The 12580-nt window shown below is 37.3% G+C and overlaps 2 protein-coding genes across 5 annotated transcripts in view; one reads left to right on the forward strand and one right to left on the reverse strand.

The window, feature by feature from the left end:
• pcnt (pericentrin) overlaps nt 1–9034 on the reverse strand; it is a 47172-nt gene extending 38138 nt beyond the window's left edge. For 3 of the 4 annotated variants that reach the window (XM_065240229.2, XM_065240228.2, XM_065240226.2), the window contains exons 1-6: nt 8803–9033; nt 6905–7078; nt 5449–5631; nt 3883–4032; nt 2156–2248; nt 81–2042 (exon numbers count right to left, since the gene is read on the reverse strand). In XM_065240229.2, coding sequence (XP_065096301.1) covers nt 81–2042; nt 2156–2248; nt 3883–4032; nt 5449–5631; nt 6905–7078; nt 8803–8850 — 2610 coding nt within the window. In that variant the 5' untranslated portion in view covers nt 8851–9033. Of the gene's footprint in view, nt 1–80; nt 2043–2155; nt 2249–3882; nt 4033–5448; nt 5632–6904; nt 7079–8802 lie in introns of all 4 variants that reach the window. The other variant, XM_065240227.2, reaches the window with a different exon arrangement.
• A 742-nt stretch (nt 9035–9776) lies between these two features.
• On the forward strand, nt 9777–12452 carry c7h21orf58 (chromosome 7 C21orf58 homolog). Its single transcript, XM_065240341.1, has 9 exons — nt 9777–10077; nt 10177–10234; nt 10577–10650; nt 10909–11082; nt 11189–11300; nt 11397–11524; nt 11609–11790; nt 12004–12050; nt 12144–12452. The coding sequence occupies exons 1-8, from the start codon at nt 10021–10023 to the stop codon at nt 12047–12049; spliced, it is 831 nt and encodes a 276-aa protein (XP_065096413.1). The 5' UTR covers nt 9777–10020; the 3' UTR covers nt 12050; nt 12144–12452.
• Nucleotides 12453–12580: the final 128 nt, after the last annotated feature.

Here is a 12580-nt window from a genome sequence, read left to right on the forward strand (position 1 = left end):
GTATCGACATCGGCCCTAAAACCCACTATTGATATCTATATTAGTTATTAGGGCAAATTGTGTAGGAGCAAAATTCAAACCTCAAAGTCCTTCAGTTCTGATTCCAAAATCTTCTCCATACTCTTTGCTTGATTCTCTAAAGCTTGAAGACTTCTCTCCAGGGCAGCTTTCTCCTCCTCCATGTTCGAGAGGTTCTCTTTAAGGCACGCAAGTTTAGATTCAAGATCTGTCTTGTCTTTTTCCGATTCCTGCAACTTTTCAACCTTCTCCTCTACATCGGCTTTGAGCTGCTGAAGCTCCTTATTTGCTTGCTCCAACTGCAAGCTCTTTTGACCAAGGAGCACTGAGGTAGACTGATTATTTTCTTTTTGTTCCTCTAGCTGAGAAACAAATTCATCTCTTTGAGTGGACAGCTGCCTGTCAAACACTGTTTGAACATCATTACTCACAGAGTCACCCGCTGCTTTCTGTATGTGGATATCCTTCACTAGCTCCTCCTGATGTTTAAGCTTTTGGACCAGTTGGGCATTTTCCACTCTCATTTCCTTTAGCAATTCCTCCACAGATGCAGCGATAGAGTTCTTATCATCCGCATTGTCAGTTATAATCCGTTCATTGTCCTGAACCAGCACCTGTTGTTGGCTTCGTATGTGGCTCAGTAGGTTCTTGAGGTTGTCTTCCTCATGCACTTTCTGACTGATAATCTCCTCGCAATTAATCCTTTTCTCCCGTTCCACCTCAAGCTCCCATTTGGCTTCCTCAAGCTCCTCCGACGCTTTGCTCCAGCGGTCCCGTGCCTCCTCGACCTCTTCTGCAGAATGTTTAACCTCTTCTTTAAGTACGTCAAGCTGTCGTTCCTGTTCTTCTAGTTGTTCAGAGAGGTCTCTGCATTGCTGAATCAGAAGCTCTTTAGCCAAATCCACATTATCTGCGCTCTCATTCAGCTCTTCAATGACTGAAGTTGAGTTTTCCCAATGGGCATCGGTGAAGGACATTTCCCCATGTTTGTTCTCTTCAGTATCAGGAACAACAGACAGTCCTGGCTCTGATGTGTCACCATTGCATGTCACATCGATATGAAGATCTGATCCATGAAATATGACCTCACTGTCTAGTTCAAACTTAGATGTCTCAGAGTCATCGACCAGACTCTCTTCAAATAATGAGCTTTCTTGAGGCCCATCAGAGGCCAAGTAGCGCTCCATAAGCACATCCTGAAAGCCACTTGTAGAAATGTCAAAACTATAGTCTTTCTTGACAGCATGGTCGTCATTGGAGTGCTTTTTGCAGATTTCATTCCAGTTTATTTGGACAACCTCAGATAGGCTTTGTTGAGGAGAGTCGTGCTGCTGTTGGACCCGGTGTAGAAGCTCCTGAACGCGTCCGATTTCTTCCAAGTGCTCCTCCTGTAGACGCTTGAGGGCAGTCTCGTGAGCTTCAATAAGCTGAGCAACATTTAACTCCCTTTCCTCCTCCAGAGCCCGAAGCCTGAGATCGTAATTGGAAATATCAGCTTCATATTTAGAGCGTAAATTGTGCTCCGCTTCCTCTTCCTCCTGAAGGCGATTCTGAAGCTCTTTAACAAGGTTGCCCAGTTTGGCCATCTCTTGGTTCAGGTGATCTTTCTCTGCTTTATATTGCTGGGCCTCACTGGCTTGAGCTTCAGCAATCTTAAGCTGTACTTGAACCTCAGCCAGATTGGCTTCCAACTCCATCCTCTGGTTCTCCATACCGTGTATCCTCTCCTGAAAAGCATCCACTTGTTCTTGAGCTTGTCGGGTGTTGTTGCGCTCTTCTTCCAGTTCAGCTCTCAGCTTTTGCAAAAGAGCATCAGAGTTCAAATGAATACTGTTCTCTGGAAACACACTGCTTACATCTAAACCACTATGTTGGTCATTGGTTGGTTCTGATTGATCAATATTTCTCTGAGTAAAAGCATGTTGAAGGTGAGAGAGGGACCTCTCCATGACAGCAAGTTTCTGCAGTAGGTCTGTAATCTCAGTTTCCTTTTGGGCCAGGAGACACTGTTGCTCTTTAGTCGTCTGTAAAAGAAGAAACAATGTTGCAAAAAATAATTTTCACGTCTTTTCTAAATAAACTGATTTGTAATGGTTCAGTAACATATTTATTGGGTATGAGAAAGTGGTGGCCTGACCTGTTGTGACTCCTCCAACTGTAGATGCAGATGACTCTGGGTCTGGGTCAAATCCACACTTCCTAGACTTTTACTACGCAGATATTCTTTAGTCTGTAGAAGCAACACATTCATATTTATTTATGCACACTTGAGGAAATTATAAAATATTTTGTTCATATACCGTATTTTCCAGAGTATAAATCACACTTTTTTTTTTCATAGTTTGGCTGGTCCTGCGACTTAGTCAGGTGAGACTTGTAAGTCAGTATGAATTAATTTTGACATATGAACCAAGAGACAACATTACAGTGTACATCTGCGAGAGTCTGCTCTTGTATTTATTTTAATCAAGAATTCTGTGATGTGGAATGATGAGCCTGCAAACTTAATGCGCGTTGGCTTGTCCTGTTCATTTAGCTTATTCAGCCTTCCAGGTATGTTCAGTATGCTATTGTTTATCACGTAAATAACTGTTTGTATTACGTTAACGTACGGACACCTTCAGCCTTCTGTTCTGTGTGCTATTGTTTAGTTGAATAACTTGCCTTTCCAGATTAAACGTCTGTTCTTCGGCTTAGATTTTGTGAAATAATTTTCTTAATAAATGCCTTCGTCAAGTCTTAAGGATTCATACAAGGGACTTTAAGCAACAGCCTCTGGTGGAATGGCAACGGCATTCTGACGTTGTATTGCGCATGCACGAATTTAACTGCTACTTTGCGACGTTCTACTGTAACGGTCTACTACGGGAGAACAGCTGATTTGCCGTAGTCTCTACAACGTGAGAGATTATGTAAATAAATGTTATGTTTTATGGCATATGACATTGTAATTGCATCAGTTTATGATTGTACCACAAGTCTTTTATATAATATGTGGTAAAATGTTTTAAATTTAAGCTAACTTAAACGATTTTTAAGTATTCAACGTTTTCAAGTATTGCTTAAATCTAGGTTTTTAGACTTATTTACATCATACAATAGTAAAAACTCCTCTTCTGACAAAAAAAAAATTGTCATTTAATGCCAAAAGCAATCCTTCTCTTGATTTTTAAATTATTTTTTTTGTATCTCAGTAAATGAATGAATTAGCCGCGTTGCGCTGTCCTGTTTACGATTGCTTAGTTTTTATTTTTACGTTCTTGGCTACGGCGGTGTGACAGCATACTTCCGGTCGCCGTAGCCGTTCCATTCCCAGCTGTTGCTTAAAGTCCCTAATATACACATTAGGGCAGGGCGGTAAATCGAGTTTTTGGAATTTTCCCCAGCAGTATACAGGATGAGACATGTGGGGTATGCAGATTGTAATTGCAATAAACATGCTTGTAAACACTTCAATTTCATCTATTCTGCACTAGATAAAGGTGCAGGCATTTTTTGCATGCAAAAAAACGAGACCGCAACATCATCATTCATCATCACAGTGCCGAAAAAGAAAATGTGCCAACAGTAATGTGTTTGGCATTTGACATAAATATTACAGTGGCCACTATTAACACACCTACGGCATCATATGTGCTGTGAATTAGGGTATGTGAATAATAAACAACCCAATTGTTAGCAAATAATAATAAAAATAAAAATGTAGTATGTAACGGGCATAAAGAGGTATGCTGAAGTCACGCACATCTTATTGCGATTAAGTCCTTACTCTGATTACTGGAAATATTCACATTGTTGGTGCACATGGTAACATTGTGACATTGTCATTGTGATGTGTCAATGCCTTTAACATATGAACTTCACCTGCTGCAGCTGCTGTTGTAGGGCCTGAATCTGACTCGTGAGCTGCTGTGCCTCTAGCTGTACCTGGTCTCTGCTTTGCAGTGCCACCTGCAGGTTCGTACTCAGCTGGGAAATGATCTCATTACGCTTTTCCACCGCTGTCTGTAATTGCTGTGTAAAGCATACTCAGGTCACTACACAATAAAATTAATCTCATACATCTCAATTAATCTCCTTGTTCGACAAGACTGGCCAAATATCTTTCAAAGCAAAGATATTTTTGATGTCATTAAAAGGTCTGGCATTACTTCAGTTGTTTAGATCAGTTTAATGGAAAAACTGGGCTTTCTCACTCATAAGTCAACACTTAAAGGATTAGTAAATTTTCTTAAAAAAAAAATCCAGAATATTTACTCACCACCATGTCATCCAATATGTTGATGTCTTTCTTTGTTCAGTCGAGAAGAAATTATGTTTTTTGAGGAAAATATTCCAGGATTTTTCTCATTTAAATGGACTTTAATGGACCCCAACACTTAACAGTTTTTTCAACAGAGTTTCAAAGGACTCTAAATGATCCCAAACGCTTAAGGGGTCTTACCCAGTGAAACGGTTGTCATTTTTGACAAGAAAAATTAAAAATATGTACTTTTAAACCACAACTTCTCTTCTTCCTCCGGCTGTGTGACGAGCCAGCGCGACCTCACGCAATACGTCTTTACGTCAAGAGGTCACAGAAGATGTATGCGAAACTACGCCCCAGTGATTACAAGTGTGGAGAGAGAGGACCGTTCTTAAGTTGTTGTACGTCGAATGATATTAATTAATGTCTTTGTGTCAGTTTATTGTTTAAAAAGGTCCGCAAATGTGCGTTTCATATATGCAACACGTGACCTTTTTACGTCACTCCTACGCAATTACGTGAGGTCGCGCTGGCTCGTCACACAGCCGGAGGAAGATGAGAAGTTGTGGTTTAAAAGTACAAATTTTTTATTTTTCTTGTCAAAAATGACAATCGTTTCACTAGATAAGACCCTTATGCCTCGTTTGGGAGTCCTTTGAAACTCCGTTGAAAAAAACTGTTAAGTGTTGAGTTAAATGTTAAGTGTTGGGGTCCATTAAAGTCCATTAAAATGAGAAAAACACTGGAATGTTTCCTCAAAAAACATAATTTCTTCTCGACTGAACAAAAAAATACATCAACATTTTGGATAACATGGTGGTGAGTAAATTATCTGGATTTTTTTTAGAAAATGGACTAATCCTTTAAGGAGAAATCATGATCCCATGAGTGTACTGCTTATGTAAAATGAGGATGCACCTATTAAATTATATCCACAAATTAAATCAAATTTCTGCTTCTTTTTCCCCTTACACATTAAAATGAATTTAGCTAACTAATTTTGGTAAATAATATGCTCCAAAAAGAAAAAATTATGCCACAGGTTTTTAGATCTATGTGCAACCATGACCACACATTAATCCATTCAGACGGACAGATGTAACCTTGTTACATCCCAAGAAAATAAAGCTACAGTAGTAATGCACCTTACAGGGTTACGTTGACAGTCTGAGCTAAGTTTTTACCTTCAGTTGATCTTTGCCACTGTGTGCAACTTCAGTTACTTCAGCAAGTGCACCGTCTGTTTGATCAGGCAGCTCTGACCAAGAGGAAGAGCTGAATTCCTGGGCATTAACTTCAATGGTCTCCATGCTGAACTGATGGATCTCGGTAATACTGCCGTCTGCATCATAATGTGTGAGTGATGCCTAAAGATTTAGACAAATATGCATTTAATTCCAGTTCATGTTACCATGACTACACTGCCCCTGGCAATGTTATGCCAGCTGACCCATTTCTTTTCCAATGGGGAGGGAGAACAAATGCAGTTTACAAACGCTAGATGTAAAATTAAAGATCTCAGATGCAAAACCCTCTAAATGCTTTCTTGTAAATTTCTTGTAATAAGTGCTGAGACCATTCAGTTATCATTATAACATTTTTGTGAAGGTGGCATTTAGTGGCTTTTGCATCCAAGCTCCTCAATCCCCAAACTATGCAATATGCAGGGACTATACAGTAAAGGATTTATAGCATTAATACTCTTGCTCAGATTAAATTAAGACTATACAAACCTAGTGATTAACAAAACCAGTCATAAAGTTGCACAAGTATATTTGTGGCAATATCCAACAAAACATTCTATGGGTCAAAATAAGAGATTTTTAAAAAGGGTACAGTACTATTTTTGAAAATATGCTCATTATCCATTTAATATGCTCATTAAACATTTGATTTTTACAGTTTTGGAATACATAGAATCTAATTAGACCATTAGCATCACGCTCAAATATAACCAAAGAGTTTCGATATTTTCCCTTTATTAAAACTTGACTCTTCTGTAGTTACACTGTAACTAAGACCGACGTAAAATTAAAAGTTGTGATTTTCTAGGCCGATATGGCTAGGAACTACACTCTCATTCCGTTGTAATAATCAAGGACTTAACATGGCTGCAGGAGGCGCAATGATATTACACAGGGCACGAAAATAGTCCCCTGCTATTGAAAGTTACCAATATCGAAACTCTTTGGTTATTTTTGAGCACAATGCTAATGGTCTTATTGGATTCAATGGATTATGCTAAGCTATGCTAAAAGTGAAAACGACAAACCCGTAGATCGGCTACATAGATTCCAAAATGGTAAAAAACAAATGTTTAACTTTAGGGAGCTGGAAAATGAGCATATTTTCAAAAAAGTGGAGTGTCCCTTTAATGTCAAAAATCATTAGGATATTAAGTTTAGATATGTCCCATGAAGATATTTTATACATTTCCTACCATAAATATCAAAAATGTATTTATCATTCGTAACATGTGTTGACTTTCAAATAGCTATATCTCGAATATGTCCTATTCTAACAAACCATTCATCAATTAAAAAGCTTATTTAATGTAAACTGGTTTTGTGGTCCAGGGTCACATATTATTGGCACAACTACGAATGTAAGAAAGTTCATTTTAATTAAAAAAGTACAAACCTCCGAGAGCCCCTTGCTAATCTCTACATGATGGTGGTCAGTGTGTAGTTCCTCTAGGTGGCGCTCTTGTGCTGACTGGTCATTCGTCTGGACAGTCTGGCCCTTCCTCTTCTGCGTCTTTTTCTGCGTCCCCGAACTTTCGCTTTTCGCCCGACGCTGTCTGAAGTGAGCAAGCTGCGCCACAGGTTGAGAGACAGGTAGAGGGAAACATACGTCAGGATGAGGTAGCAAGAACATAGAATGAACATGCTACTTGGCATTAAAGATGAGCAAATGTTAAACAACTCCTCTAAACAGCATTATAAAGAAAATCCAGCATGGCCTGACACGGTATAACAAATTCACATAAAGAAAAATGCAATGTCCAACAGAGAACAAGGCAAACAATAGATGAATGTTTAGTCCATAACATGAACGAAACCCAAAATAAAAAGATGATGCATCTCAAAAGATGAAAAACAAATCTCATGACAGGTTCTTCATCTTGATAAGCATGATGATGACTTTAAAAACACAGCTGCTTTATGAAGCTTAATACAAGCTCAAAAGAGCCTTGCTCGAAAAATTTGACAGCGCTGCATCAATAAGCAAACATAAGCATAAAAGCAGCAGCTGTTAAATGAGACCGTTTTATAAGCTATCACGTGACAACAATCAGAATGCCACGTGATTCCTGAGCAGATCTAAAACCAATATCCCAGAAACCCAATCAGAACCAAAGGAGGAACAAGCAGAAAGGAGGAGCAAATGGAAGCAGACCATTTGGCAAACATACACAGTACAGCACTGTGACCAAACTGGAGCTGCCCCCTGGACTAATCCTTTAACCCAGATTCAAATATAAAAGAGTTGAAAATACACAAACAGACAATTCGACTGGATTACACTTGTCCTGCTTTCAGGAACATTTGTGGATTTAAAAGCGTGTTTGCCTAACTGAGTGTCAAATCTCACAAGATGGTGATGTGAAGAGAAGGCATAAGCAGCTACTGCAACAGGACATTTAAATACAATATTTACCAAGACCTCTGCCTCCATAATTCACATTGGCAAGTAAATGCTTTTATGGAGTGCATTATAAATAAAGTGTTTGTATCTGCAAAAGATTTACTACAATAAAATATTAAAACTGTGTTATGCAACTAATGTCTGATGAATTTGGCTACACTGAAATATTTTTTTAAATGTATATATATATTCAAATCTGAAACATAACGTGAGGTTGGATTTTTGTGTATCATGAAAATGATTGTATTTATGCTATCAGTTTGCATTTTAATCATGGTGTGCCTCCTTCAGGTCGTATCATGTACAACACTGTTGTCCACATCATTACTATTGGCAGTTACATTTTAAATCAACGTTATTCTCTGCAAGGCCAAGTACTTTTCCATACCACTCTTTAACTGTTATGCCACAGACGGCTGGTAAAATCCAAATACATTTACAAAATTATATATTAAAAACAGAGAATAATCCAAATGTGAAAGATCATTCAGACGTTGGTGACCCATTGCAAACGAACGTAACGTTAGTTCACCCAGCTTCTAACTTTGTCTATAATCAGATAACAATGCCTGCTAACGGCATGCTATTGACTTTCGCAACTTGTTAATATACTAAAAATGTTTGTAAGATATATAATTGGACAGTGAGAAGGTAAACATTTTTTATTTTGAATTCAAAAGTGAGCCATTTAAATAAGTTTGAGACCTGCACCATGAACAATAGGAGTGACTGAAATCTGTGCCCAGCTGAAGTGGCTGTGAAATTAAAGCCTGGAAAACACCAAGTTAAATAAAATGGCCGAAACAAATACAAACTCAAACGAATTCCAAATACATGTTCAAATCCTCAACTAGCCTATGTAAAGTAATGGTGCTAATGTTAGCGCCCACCTTTGCTCGTCCGGCCGCTAATTTCCTCTGCCTTTCATCCTGATCCATCTCCCGGATCAAGGATTTTCATGTGAGGGAGGAAAAATATCGAGTGGGCGCCGCGTAGAAGAAAGCTACGCTTTTGTAGATACTCCTGAAAGAATATTTTTCGCAATGTTTTTTTAAGTTTAGAGATTTCCTAAGGAGTAACTGTCACTGAAATTTCAACATGGCCGCGAAGTCTGTAATCCCCGCCCTTATCGGATTGACAGTCTGTGAGAACCTATTAGAACAAAGTACGGGAATTTTTCAGCCAATGAGATTTCCAGTGGCAAAGAAGCACCTGTTCTTGGAAACTCCCTCTTTTAGACGCAACTGGATGGACTGGCCAATTACGAAACGTTTCAACTGTGAAACTTTGATTGACAACTGTTTGAACCTATTATGGCGCAGATAGAAAGAAAGGACATCCTCTGCGGAGTGTGTATTTTGTTGTGGCACTCTTGTTTCCGATAGTTTGAGTTGTTGTGATTGACAAATGATTCATGAAAGACGCGGGTAAAAGCCCGGGTGAATAAGATTCGATGTGTAAAAACTTAACTACTCATATTTGTCCTCCTTAGCAACGTTTGAGTAATATTAGCTTTTTGTAATATTACAGTTTGTTGTTATTTATATAAAATTGAGTTGAAATTGTATAACGTGGTAAACAATTAGTAAATAATTATTATGGAACCAGTATAATGAAATATAATTTGCTGATGCTCAAGGAAAATGCATTTTATAATATATAATATATGATTTTAATTTTAATAATAAAAAATAATATGTATAAAATAATATATGATGTATACTAACAAAATATTAAATAAGAAGAATAAGTTGAGAAAAATGCTCTCTGTGAAATATACACCATATGTCTTCCATATGCCTCTGTGTTTATGTTCTTTAATAAGTGTACAAAAGATGGGTCTGCCATGTTACAAATAAACAAAACAGCCTTGATCTGGACATGTAACTTAGCAACTTGTGAACACAGATATGTTTTTGGTAACAAAGACACTTTCAGTCATCACACATGGACAAGAAGGAATTGTAACAATGTGTAGAGAATAGACATAGAAATGATAAATGACATAGAGATAAGAATGTGGCTAGTACCTCAAGAATAACTTTTTAACAAGAACATTAGCAGCTGTTATACCAACTGACCAAGCGCAACAAAAAGGTGCCTATAAAATGGCAGATCCAATGGTTGACCACATGACAAGACTGAGACTGAAAATGCTGGAAAAGGTGAGCTGACTTAACCTAAAATTTAAAATTATCATGCATGCTGCTCGTCAATGAAGAGACTATGAAATTGTATTATATGATTTGTTTGTTTATCTTTAGAGACTGGAAAATGAGAGAAATGATAACAGTGAACGGGAAGGTTCAGCATTTTCCACAAGTAAGAAAGTTATTTTTTAAGTAATTTCAGATATGGGGTTATAATGTTTTTATGCAGTACTTAGCTAAGAATTTTTAAAGAAATTTTAGTTCCTGGAAAGTTCAAGGCTCAGATTCTAATCTAATCTTTTTAGCATTTAGTTGCCAATTTCTTAAGATAAAAAGGAGCTTTCCTTTGTAACATATCACCACTTATAATGAGCAGCACGCATTATAGCAGGTTTGTTTATTGTTCACTTCGCCAAAGGTACTGAAAACAAAAGCAGATGAGGATGCTAAAAGTTTTAAGCATTACACATAAAACAAATGGTCAATGAGTGATTCCTTGTTTATTTAATCACAGGAAGTTATGATGGGCAGGGATATGCATTACACAGTGCTATGAGGCGCAAGAGGAACCTACTGCAGAGACTGAGGGTATTGATAATTTCAACAACAAAATATTTTGTTTGGCTAAAGTTTAGTTTATTGATATGTATAGGTTTGTTTGTGTCTTATAAATAGTAAAATGAAAATTTTTAATCATGTAAATCATAAATATTATTAAAAAAGATACAAACAAAACTAAATTAATATCTAAAAATGTTTTCTGTGGGTTTTAGGGATAAAAATAACATCAGTTCAATATAAAAACAATATAAGATACAAAAATAAATCTTTGTGTGCATTCAACAGGAACAACATATGATGGAAGATCTAGAAAGGCCACACACGTGGGGTGGAGCCCACAGGCCTTATAATTATAAACCTCAGCCTTGGCCTCCCCAGCAAGTACCTCCTATTCACATTCACCAGATTCCTGCACCCCTTCCTCCTGGCCCTCAAGCGCCTAGAATCATTCAACACACTGTATGAAAACTCACCTTTCAGCTGTTTTTTCTTACTTCTGTAAACTTAAAGAATGTTAAGACATGAATGTATTGCTAAAATCAAAACAGATTTATCCCTTCCTAAGGTTCCACAACAGCCAGCTACCATAATTCAGCAGTTACCACAGCAACAGCCTCTCATAGCTCAAATCCCGCCCCCACAGACCTCCCCTTACAGATCAGGAAGTATAAAAGAAGGTATTAAAATACAGAAACGTATAACAATACAGAACAGCTGTATCTATCTGATAAATCTTATTAGGTTAATAAAGAGATATTCACTTATGATAACAGACATGGTGGAGTTAATGCTCATGCAGAATGCTCAAATGCACCAGATCATCATGCACAATATGATGCTGAAGGCCATTCCATCAGGATGGGGTGCCAGCCAGGTCACACCTTCACACCTTTCAGGGCAGGTATTCATCTAGGGATGTTGTCTACAACTTATTGTGATTTCTAAAAGATGAACCGTAAGTTACAATATTGTTGATGTTATATAGCAACTTCATTCAAATGTAAGAGGGGCCGTCCATCACCACCATCACTACGGTTCCCATGGACCACCTCTTCCTCCAATTGGTTGCTCTGTTTGGCCCCCTATGATGCTAGGTGGGCAAGGCGGGGCTTATCAGCCATCGGTGCAGCATGTAATTAGTCCAGTAACTCTGCCTCCTTTAAACACGTAAGTGTTAACAGTGTATTAATTTAGATATAACTCAATATTGAAACTTACTTATGTGAGGTGCTTACTTATTCTTGTCTCTAAAATAAAGCAAGAGATAAAATTCAAATGTTTTAAAAGATTTTTAATTATGCAAATGTATAGTGGTTTGAAACATTGCCTGACTGTTATGTTTCATAGTCATTTGAACTATTTTCCATGTTGACCTTCTAGGATGACGGTTAATGATGTGAACTCCAGGGCTCCACTTGGCCTCTAAGGTTCTTTAAATATTTAACATTTCTGTCATTTTATCCAATTTTATTCAAGCAATATCCTAATTTCTGCTTTCCCACGTTACTTTGTCTATATAGCCAAATTGAAAGTGCAAATCGAGCGGACAAATCCTTCTTCACCTTCAAAGACAAATTCGATATTAAATGTTTTTGTATTATCTGGTACTTTAATTTACTGTAATAAATGTACAATAAGTTAAAAAATTATGTTATTGTAGTTTTGATTTTATATGTTGTTAAATACATTACTCAGTTGTACTAATTTAATCGTTACATGGCACTGTAAAAAAATAAAGTTACCTGGTTGCCTTAAAATTTTGAGTTAATTCAACTTAAAAAAATAACGATGTCGATGTCAATAGGCTAAGTTGAATTAACTCTTTACAATGTGGTATTCATAGATAGTTTATATGACAGTTTTGTTATATTAATTGTCTTGCTCAATTGTTAATAAAGTGACTAGTGTTTAACTTGGTATGTGTTCTACTATCAAACAGCAATAAACATATAGGTTT

This window comes from Paramisgurnus dabryanus, chromosome 7 (genome assembly GCF_030506205.2).
Source record: "Paramisgurnus dabryanus chromosome 7, PD_genome_1.1, whole genome shotgun sequence".
Classification (NCBI taxonomy): domain Eukaryota; kingdom Metazoa; phylum Chordata; class Actinopteri; order Cypriniformes; family Cobitidae; genus Paramisgurnus; species Paramisgurnus dabryanus.